This window comes from Culex pipiens, chromosome 1 (assembly GCF_016801865.2).
Source record: "Culex pipiens pallens isolate TS chromosome 1, TS_CPP_V2, whole genome shotgun sequence".
Classification (NCBI taxonomy): domain Eukaryota; kingdom Metazoa; phylum Arthropoda; class Insecta; order Diptera; family Culicidae; genus Culex; species Culex pipiens.
In genome coordinates, this window is record NC_068937.1 from 62,760,779 (window position 1) to 62,772,099 (window position 11,321).

The 11,321-nt window shown below is 37.4% G+C and overlaps 1 protein-coding gene across 4 annotated transcripts in view; it reads left to right on the forward strand.

Moving 5' to 3' along the window:
- The window catches only part of LOC120418059 (acetylcholine receptor subunit alpha-like), a 664,850-nt gene that overhangs the window by 647,768 nt on the left and 5,761 nt on the right, over positions 1–11,321 (forward strand). For 3 of the 4 annotated variants that reach the window (XM_052708361.1, XM_052708360.1, XM_039580313.2), the window contains 2 exons: positions 2,118–2,249; positions 7,326–8,007. In XM_052708361.1, coding sequence (XP_052564321.1) covers positions 2,118–2,249; positions 7,326–8,007 — 814 coding nt within the window. The remainder of the gene's footprint in view (positions 1–2,117; positions 2,250–7,325; positions 8,008–11,321) is intronic. The other variant, XM_052708364.1, reaches the window with a different exon arrangement.

Consider the following 11,321-nt stretch of genomic DNA (forward strand, 5'->3'; position numbering starts at 1 on the left):
TTTCAAAGAATTTTTGAAAGCTTAAGAGAACTTTGAAGAATTTTGATAGACTTTTAATGGAATTTCAGAGATTTTTTTAGAAAATTTTAAAGAATTTTGGAAAATTTGAGAGAATTTTGAAGAATTTCAAATAATTTAGAAAAATTTAAGAGAATTTTGGAAAGTTTTAGAGAATTTTAGAGAATTTTATAGAATTTGATCGAATTTTGAAGAATTTTAGAGAACTTAAGAGAATTTAAAAGAATTTTAGATTTTTTTTTAAATTTCAATGATTTTTGGAAAATTTTAGAGATGTTTTGAAAGTTCACAGAATTTTAATGAATGTTGGAAAATTTAAGAGATTTTAGTGAATTTTGAATATTTTAATACAATTTTAGAGAATTTTGAAAAGTTTTATAGAATTTTAGAATACTTTGGAATATTATATTGAATTTTAGAGAATTTTAGACAATTTTTAAGATTTTAAGCGAATTTTAGACATTTTTATAATTTTTTTAAGAGAATTCAAGAGATTTTTTTGAGAATTTTAAAGAATTTCAAACAATTTAAGATAATTTTAGTAATTTTTAGAGATTTTTTGAACATTATAGATAATTTTAAAGAATTCTGGAAAATTTTAGCAAATTTTGAAGAATTTTATAGAATTTTGGAAAATTTTGAAGAATTTTATAGAATTTTGGAAAATTTTAAGGAAATTTAAAATAATTTTTAAAAACTTTGGAAAATTTCAGAGAATTTTATAGAAATTGGGAAAATGTTGAAAATTTTTAGTGAATTTTAGTGAATTTTGGTAAATTTTATAGAATTCTTGAGAACTTTAGAAAATTTTAAAGAATATTAGGGAGTTTTAAACAAATTTAATTATTTTTAGAAAATTTTGAAGAACTGTTTTATTTGAGTCGAGAGACGATAATGTTGCAATTTATTTTTGTGTTCTCTTTCGCAGGCTACGGCTCACGATTGCAGCGTGAGTTTGGCAAACGCCTTCACAGATCCGACTGCTGGCGGAGATTCTGAGGACTTGTTTCCGGCGGACAGTCTTCTAACGGAGGACACTCTGCTCAAGTCGATCTTTGAGGTGAAGGCGTCTTCGTTGCACTCGAGTGGCGCCAGATGCTCCAGAGTCACTCGGGCTCCGGCATGAACCTGAGTCCGCACTAAGATCTTCCCGAAGGCACGGAGGAAAGAGAGCAACAACCTCCTGGACGAGGAGATTTTTTTCAAGCAAAATTCCGTAGTAAACCATTCACACAATTCCTTTGATTTGTTTTTGAACTATTAATAAAAATTAAAAAAAATAAACCTCTTCTTCTTCTTATTTCCATTTAAAAAATTGAGAATCAACGGTCAATTCAAAAAGGTAAATATTGTAGTGGCTGCGTGCTGCGTGCTTTTGGCGGGGTAGGCGTTACTGCGTTACGTTTGCGATATCGAAAATCATCGTTTGCGATATTGGAAGCAATGCTTCCTGCTGACGGGTGCAAACCAAGATTTGCGATTTTTAGAGTAAATCGGAAGCAAAGTTTGCGATTCCGCAAACCGGATTTTGTTCCGTGTACCGTAAAACCACTAAAACGCACAGAAAACCTCAAAAATTATTCATGCATAAATCAATCCCTAACGCAACCACCATCACATGTCCTCACTAATCATCAATAATGGCTTGAAACGGTGTACAAAAAAAATCTTCTTTCACTAATCTTATCCTGGTGAAAATGTGCGCTAGGGTTGTTCAAACTTATATGAAAATACAACTTATGCACCAAAATGTAGTTATATTGAGAGAAGCATCTATTTGGATTTACTTTCAAAAAATAGATTGTTTTGGATGGTGGCTGGTTAGAAAAATAATCGTGAGCCACCCTATTTGCCGCCCCCTGCACCACCTGTCAACACATCCTGGTGTTTTTATTCCTATGACGTCTTCTCGACATCACTGCTGGTGACGATCCGCAATTTGCACTCTTCCGTCCGTCCAACCGCGTTGAAATCCGCGATGATGAAAAGCCGTCTATCCGTCCGTTCGGATTCCCACAAATCGCATTGGAAAGAGAACCACGCACCAAACTCTCACAACTCACACGTGTCACTATTTTCCAAAAATATCGCCATTGCAGTGCCGCTTCGCAAAGATTTATGTTGCGCTCATGCCGTGGAATGGGCGGCGACAATATCCCACCGCTGCCGCCGACTATTGCGTTTGATCCCTCGGTGCTACTCGATCATCATCTGCTCGATTCCAGCGACAGGTAAATCCTGGACAACTGTCGGTTCTGGACCATGCTGGTGGTTCTGGACTGTTTTGGATTAAGGGCTGAACTGGTCGCTTATTGTTTATGTGTGTGTGTGTGTGTGTGTGTGTGTGTGTGTGTGTGTGTGTGTTTCTTCGCAAAGTTTCGTTTTCATTCCCTTTTTCCCACAGAAATAAAAAAAAGTGTGTCACCCATCCCACAAAAGCTCCTCCAGATGTCTGCTAGAGTTTTGAAATTGATGTTGAGTGTACAAATCGACCCGCATACAACCATTCACTGCTGCAGTGTCCGACGCATCATCCACATGTTATCCACATATGTACATATGCCCTCAAACGCCAAAACACATAATCCTCCCTCCACCCTTCCGAGCTTTATGAACCCACCCATGATGTTGTTCAAAATTGTTTATTCGCATTAGATGGTGTTTTTCAATGTCTGTTCGTTTGTTTTGTTTGTTTGTTCATTACGGATGTTAATTTTAAAGTTCCACTTAATGTTGTTTTATTTATTTATTTTTCAGAAAATAGGGTGATTCGAAGCTACCAATTTGATAAATTTTTCAGGTCATCTGAATATTTGAATGTAGATTATGTGTACTTGGACAAAAATCAGTTCGCAAAATTGTTCAGTAAATTGGGAATTATGGAGAAATCCGTTGAAAGGTTATCTTCCTTGTTCTTAATTTGTAAACAGATCCGTGTGACAGTACTCTATCAGTAAGAATGACTACTACTACCGTTACATCCACTTAAAAGATTATTTCCAATCACTACTATATGTTTAATGAAGATATTTCATGATTGAAGTATTTCACAGATTTTAAGCTTGCACAGATTTTAAATTTGCACAAAGCGAACTGTCTAACTTTCTGATCGTTATTTTAAACAACGAGTTGATTTACGGTGCCACGATATCTCGAGATTGGAATGACCAAATTGGCTGAATTTCAGGGTGAAGTCTTTCAAAACATATTCCGATTTTTAAATTTTGTTTGAAAAATACAAAAATTAAAAATGGACGAATCTTTAAATACAAAGCATAACAATATTATTTATCCGTTTTTTAATATTTTTTTGAAAATCGGCCTATGTCATGCACAAATGTTGAGCCGATTTCGTGGCACCCCTTTTTATTGAAACTGCAAACTTAAAATTGCTTTACTGTCCATGTTCGCATAAATGTCCCATATGCAAAAACAGCAAGCTTAGAAAAACGCATTTGAAGATTGTCTCACACATAAGGGTCGTGTTAAGTTTTCGCGAAAAAACATTCTCCTGATTTCTAGAACTAAGTACTGGATGTTGTTGGCTTTTCTGAAAGAGCACACGATTGAACCAAACTGCATCAATAACTCAAAAGCGATGAAAATGCATATGGGTAATTTATGCGATTAGGGGCCGTTCATCTAGACAATGATACAACCAAATGTCTTTGAATTATTGGTTGAAAGCAAGCTTCCCATGCGCCAGTGCCAACGCACACCGCGGGTTTGGTTTTCTAGCTTCGGTACGTGCCTGAACCCATTTGTGTATTGGTATCTTGGTACATCGTACCAGCACACCACGACACTCTTGGCTCGCCCCATCGGTTTTGTGTCTGGCACTCACCCATGGCATGAACCCAGCGTGCCGTGGTACGCGCCGTGGTATTGAACCCGTTTTGTACTGCCAGCGCGTACCACGGCACGTACCTCGGCTCCTATCGAGTGAAGCACCTTGGCTCATACACCGGGTTCATGCCATGGGTGAGTACCAGACACAAAACCGACGCGGCGAACCGAGAGTGTCGTGGTGCGCTGGTACGATGAACCAAAATACCCTCGGTTCGTTTGAGTCGGGTACGGGTGTAAACCGAACAAAGCAGACGCAAAGCAAACCCGAGGTGCAAGTGAACCGCGTGTACCGCACGGTGCAGGGAAGCTTGGTTGAAAGTGTATATTTTAATGCAGTGAAAACAAATTCAATAATAAAGTTTTAATGTGTGCTCGTACCATTTCTTGATATTTTTGCCAATTTACATGTATGTAACCCCTTAAGTGAATATATATGTTGATATCTCCTACGTTAAAAACATATAAGAGAAATATCATTTGAAAAAAATCAGGCATTTTTTTTAAATATTTTTCCTACAGGTTAAAAAGAGAACAAATGGAAAACAACAAATTCAAAAACAACTGTCAAAACTCAAAAGATGTTTTTTTGTAATCATGTCTTAAAATAAAATTCAAAAATGTAGTTTTGCTCAATTTCACTTAATGTGTCCATTCGCAAAATTCAAGATTTTTTTAAATTTTATGTTATTTTTATATGGAAAGCTTTTTATTTCAAAGTCATGATCAGATGAAACAAATAATGCAAGATTAGCTCGCAATTTATTATTCTTTGATAGACGCAACAAGGTCAGGTAGGGGAAGGTGGGGCAAGATGACAATATGGGGCAAGAGGAACAATCGCTCGTAAGGCCGTAATTTTCACAATTTTAATTATTTCCAGCATGAGGAATTGTTGCTAGCAATGCAATTGGCTGATTCTACTACCACATAACCGCCAAAACGACGTAAACGCCACGGGGCATAAAATTGAATGAAGATTTTTTCAAAACCTTTGTTTCCTTATAATATTTGGAAAGTACAAAATAAGGCTAAGGGTTCGTTTTAAGGTTCATTTCATCAAAATGCTATTTTTCCTAGATCAGTAGTGTCCCTACCAATGACTTGCACCAATTATAAAGTATGATTTATGTTTTGGTTATTTTTGTAAAGAGCTTTTGAAAAATCTTGTTCAGGTGGGGCAAGTGTACCATATGAATTTTTAGTATGGAAAAAATACGAATTGCTGCAGCAACATATTTTATTGTGAAAAAAATACATAAACGTTCTTAAAAACTGATAAACAGTTGTTAAAAAAATTGTCCATACACGATATAATAATATCATGAAAATTTACTATTTATCATCTAAGTAGTTTTTTTTTCGTAAAAATGGTCAAATTTTTAGTAATTTTTTTATCAAAAAATAAAAGAAACGTTCAAATACATCCTAATCTGATGTATCTAAGTGATAACAGTTCAATTGTTAGTAATTTCGCATGTTGTTTCATGCATTGTTCCTCTTGCCCCAACGGGAAAGATCAAAAATTTTAAAATCATTTTTTTACATTAAAAACAGAAATTTTTAAAAACTTGTTCTATCAAAGTCTCAGTCAAGACCTGGAATAAGATGATTCTAAAAAATCCGACAGATTTTTTGACGTTTTTAATGGGTTATAACGAGCATTTCCTTAGCTTGTTACACTTGCCCCACTTTCCCCTACCTTAATCCGGGGTGGCATTGATAAACGGAGTTACTTTGAGAGGCTGATTTTTTATACATTACAAGCCTTACCCGACAAACTTCGTTCTGCCTTGTTCATTTGTTGAGGTTTTTTGATTTTTTGCTTATTCAGCCTCCTGTGATCTGCATTTTCGAATTATTTGGGGAATCTTCCACCAAGAACAGAAAAAATAAGTTTTAACGAGGTTGAATGTTTTGCACTCGTATTGAGGAAAATTACAAAACCACTCGAAAAATGAACTTTCTAAATATTATACGCATACATATCAACTCAAAATCAAATTCAGAGCCCATTTCTGATATATTTCGTATATATTTGGAAACTACATTTTAAAAGCATTTTTGAAAGGATTCAGGTGTAATATATAACAAGAAGCTTTTACAATTCTGGAGTTTTTTATTTTTTGAAAAGGTTCCATACACCAAATTTTCAGTTTTTGCTTTTTGAGTGTTTTTTAATACCCCTGACTCAAGGCAGTTTCAAAACACCCGAAAGCAAAAACTGGAAATTTGGTTTATTGGACCTTTTTAAAAAAAACTCCAGAATTGATTTTGTAAAGATCAATCACAGAGGTGATTCAAAAATCTGTTTGATATTTGGAGTCTTTTGATCCATGCTTTGATTTAAGTATAAATGGGAATTAAAATTGATATTTTTTTGACAGAATAATTACATGAATTAGTTGAAAAAATTAATTGTTTAAAATGGAATGCAAGTTAAAATGACCATAAAATGCTTTTTCTTTGTCGATTTTTCTTGTGTAATTTTATTTATTTTATTTTGAGGAGAAGAAAATAACAAAAGTTTATACTTTCTTACATAAAAGCCTCTCTTCTAATATTTATTAACTGTTGTTTATAAAGAACAAAGTTCCTTGTATCAATCAATGTGCGTACTTCGTTAGACTGTTGGTGTTGTTGTTTTGTTGTATATCCTCCTCTACGCCTGCGCAATGTCCTCGTAAACGGTCGTAGTCCATCGTTAAGCATAAATCAATAATCCAGTGTTAAGCAGTTTGAGTCGTGATATAAACTTAGTTTAGTCAGTCACCATCACAGTTTGCATGATCCATACGCACACACGCAACCATCATTAGGTACAGTCATCCCACATACTCGGAACACTTTTGTGGCAATTTGTCAATAGGCTGCAAAATTTGGCTTTCCATGCAACCCTAAATTTCAAGACTATTTTATCAAATTCAGCAAAACTTTGCCTTCAAATTTCATTTAAACCTGACTGATAAATTCACCAAGAAAGCTATCATACAATTTATAAAAGCATAACACAGCTTTGGTTTCGATTGTGTCAATGCTTTAAGTCATTAAATAAAATAATAAATATTTTGTAATAAATGTGCACTCTTGGGGAGAACAAAAGTTTGTTTATCTGTAAGAAAAAAAAAGTGTTCCGAATTTGTGAATTTCAAGAATCAATGTTTTTCTTCAAAGACTTGATAATAAATGTAAACATTTTATTCGGTTGATACATCATTCGAAAGATCGAAAAGCGTTCAAATGAAGGTAAAAGCGAATCATTATGTTCAATTATCGTTTTTCTTTGATTTTTTGAACATTGGTTTCGATAAGAGGGATGACTGTATCTCTCTCTCTGTTGCGTGACATTGGTGCCTAACCCTTAAACAGGTGTCTTCTTCCTGGGTGTGTGTTTTGTTGCGTGTTTTACTCATTTATTTTATGCTCACAGCCCCGACTAAGCCAGATCTGTCTCGTTTCAGCATAAACACATGCCGATTACACGGCAGTCCAACGCATCATCCTCATCACCACCACAGCGGTGGCGGCAGCCATTATCACCATCATCTGATGGATGACTTAGCACTGCCCTACCAGGATCACAACCATCACAATTCGCCGATGTCGCCGATAAATCTGAATCTGCTGTCATCGGTCAGCACAGCAGTGCCCAATCCGCACCAAACGGTGCCGTCCGGCGGAGGTGGGCTGTCGAGTGCCGGCGCGGCTCTGCTTGATCCCCATAGCGCCTTCCAGACGAACCTGGCGGGTGGACTCCTCGGAGCAGGAGCCGGCAAAACTAGCACCAATGTGATAATTAACACTGCAACTAACACTACTACTAGGAGTAATCTAAGCTGTTGTAATAATCTTTTCCTCAACGATGGACGAACCGGCGGTTTAGATAGTAGTAGCGCTCAATTAACAAACAATAACATCCTGGGCATTGACGCGTCGACGGCCGTGCCAAGTGTGCCGATCATCAACACGACGGTGGACAGTGGCCTCGGTGGAAGTGGCGGCGGCACCACCGACGGTGGCAGCAAGGACAAGTCGTCGGTGGGCGCGCGCAATCGATGGCTCACGTGCCCCGAGCTGCACAAAGCAATGGACGGAGTCACGTACATCGCGGACCACACGCGGAAGGAGGAGGAAAGCACAAGGGTAAGTGTCGATGCAGTGCTGTACCGCTCACCACGTGCTGTTGCTGCATTACTAGCACGTTGTTGTCGTGTTCCAAAATGGTTATTGCACAACTTGGTAGTGCAGCAGAGTAATCTGGTTTTACATGGCAAACTAGAGAACATAAATATTTAAATTTATGAAAACATACAGTACTGGTCCAAATCTTATCCATTGGTAAACTTCTCAAACTTTTTTTTTTAAATTGTAGCTTATTGTTGCAAAAGTAATAATACGATTTCAAAAATGCTTTTGATTGTTCATCTACACGTCCTCTAAATGCTTTGAACTGAAAAACATTCAAATTTTATTTTGTTCTGGAGAAAAATGTACATTAGTGTCCTGGTCCAGATCCCAAAATCAACCTGAAGATTTCTTTGTTGGTTTAACCCTCTACAACCGAACCCCGCCTTTAGATGGGCTTCGATTTAAAAAATCGCCAATTTTTGATTTTTAAAAAGCATTGGAAAGAAGAACTCTTAAAATTTTAGAAAATTTATGGGTTGGGAGTTTTACTTGTTTATGTGACTTTGCCAATGTTTTTTAAAATGTAATTTTTTACATTCTTAGAGATTCTTTCTTCTATTAGTATTGTAAAGAAGGCTAAATTTGTTGATCTTGAAAATGGTTTTTTTTTTCCCAAAGAAGAGACTTAAGAGAGATCTTAAAACACTGTAATACCAAAAGAATACAAAAATGTGGTATCCGACTATTGACAAATTCTGCAATTTTGCAATATCAAAACAATACCTTAAATTGGTATGATACCAAATTTTGCTCTTGCATAATCCTCAAGACAAATTTTGAAGGGTCCAGGAATATCAAAATTTTGTATTGATATCAGAGAATGGTATTATTACACATCTAGACTTTTTTTTATTAGGTCCTATAAACATATGAAACACAATAGCTTATAGGACCTTCTCAAAAAAAATCTAGACAATAAAATTTTAATAAATACAACAAATACTGTTGTATGAACACTCCGTGCTCAAACTCAAACCACATCAACGAATCAGGTCTCTGCGATACAACTTTACGCAGTAGGCCTGGCCGCTTTAACACTTGTGATGCTTCAATGCATTCTAATGCAATGGAGCACTACAGATGTTAATAAATGACAAGAATAAAGCTAGGTGTAATCTAACCTAAGGCTTTCTTCAGGATCCCTTCGAAAGATTGGCTGTGCTAGGGTTTGATAAGATACGATTAGATTTGCGTGTTTTGTTGAAGAAAATTGATTTATTATACTCAAACCAAATTAGGCTGATGGTTTTAAAACGTCTTGTTATGCTGTGTTGAGAAGCATAGCAACAACAAATTAAAGTCTCTCCTCAACGAAATGAATTGATTGTCTGGTGGCACATTGAGAACATAACCGTGCAAAGGCCACCCTTTTGACCCTCTGTGTGAACGATTGTCAACTCAATCTGTTTGGACACAGAGAGTGAACGCGTGTGTTTGCTCCAAAGCGGCCGAATAAATGTGCCTTCTCATTCTTTGTAGCATTATGGTATTAATCACATCTATACCATCAACAAAACCACCCCGGAACGTTTCTAATCTGTATTTGCTCGAACGTTCCCAGTTACCAGTCCCCTCTGCCACGTTGGGGAGAGATGAAAACGGGATAAAGCAGGGGGTGGAAACAGCATGACAAACCAGCAAATCCCAAATTCCCACAGCTGGGACGCTCGCTCCGGAAGGTTCCTCGAAACCAACCAACCAAACGATGACACGCCATTGGAGAGCCAAAATCTCTCCGGCAGGAGCCTAAAGCGAAGATGTTTTGCTACATCTCTAAGAAGGCAAGTGGTACAAACACTTTCGCGGAATCCGAGAGGAATGGCAGAAGGAGGTCGGAAGGATGCTACCGGAGCAGCTCCAGGTCGGTCTGCGTGTCGACGGATAAAAGGATGCATAAAATTACTCCGACACTTGAAAACCTCTTATCCGAAGTTTGTTTAAATGATAAGTGTCTTGTTTACGATGTTTTCGGCTAGAGAAGTCGCTTAGATTGCTCGTTAGCAAAACGTGGTGGGAGCGCAGGCTGGGAAGACTAAGATCTCCGGTTTCGTATGTGATGATGCTTCTTGCATTTTCGTACGTGTAGCCATATCGTACGGGGATAAATTGTTTTTCTCCCCGAAGAGCGACAGAAAGTTTGTTGTTGTTCATTAGACTGATTCTCGGCCGTGGCCGGGTCCGGATGGGGACCAATTTTATGGGTAAATAATTTTCATGTCATTATTTCTACAGGTCCACTCGGGGGAGTTACGGACAACGACGATACAGACCACTAGGTGCCACCCGATGATGAAGAGCCACAAGATGTTTTCATTCACCCTATGGTACTACGTGGGTGTGGGTCAGAGGAGATGATTGAGTAAAAAAGTTTGCACGCTAATAATGTTTCATTGATCCTGCGGCTATGACTATGCTCAATTGGCGGGATGTTGAGCTAGGAAAAACTTTCGTATTTTATGACGAATGGTGTTTTTATATAGACAGATCATTAATTTACTAAAGCTCGACCAGTGTAGTTGTCGTGATTGATACAGTTTGCTAAAGGGATAAAGCACTCCCGCAAATTCGTTACCTAGCAAAAACTGATAGTAATCATTGTCCACGAATGATTTTTTTTGGCATAATACTATTATTACATAAGGAAATTCAAACTGAAGATAATTGAAACACTTCAAGCGCCTTCATTAGATCTGATTTTGATCGATATTAAAACTATTTGTGGTTTGGTTGAGCGTTTTAGCAGAATGCATTACTGTGAATACAAAGAGACGAGTTGTATTCACAGTAAAACTATTTGTTGGTTTCGATAACAAACTAGAGTGGTATATGCCACTCATTATAAAAAACTGGTTCTTCGGATAATCCGGATGACTCCAATATCTACCACAATGTGACCATTATTACCGAAGAGCCATTTTACATTTTAAGTCCCGCCCCTATCCACATTAACGACCCCCGGGTCTTTTGTGGTCTCTATTGCAAGTTTCTCCTCGAACCTAGGAATCCGAAGGCTTGAATGGGGAGAGCACCCAAACCTCTTTCTACTCCAAGGAACCTTCCATCCCAGTGTTTGAACTGATGACCTTTGGATTGCGAGTCCAACCGCCGCCAGCGATTCCACCGGAGTAGGCTTGGTTTGGTGTGTTGTTTGTACTTATGGCATGGAGACGACTCCTACACCTGGAATGACTTAACGGCCTAACAACCAAGGCCGGGACCTACATTTTACTTCCTCATCCGATGGAAGGTTGGAGCAGATGGGAATCGAA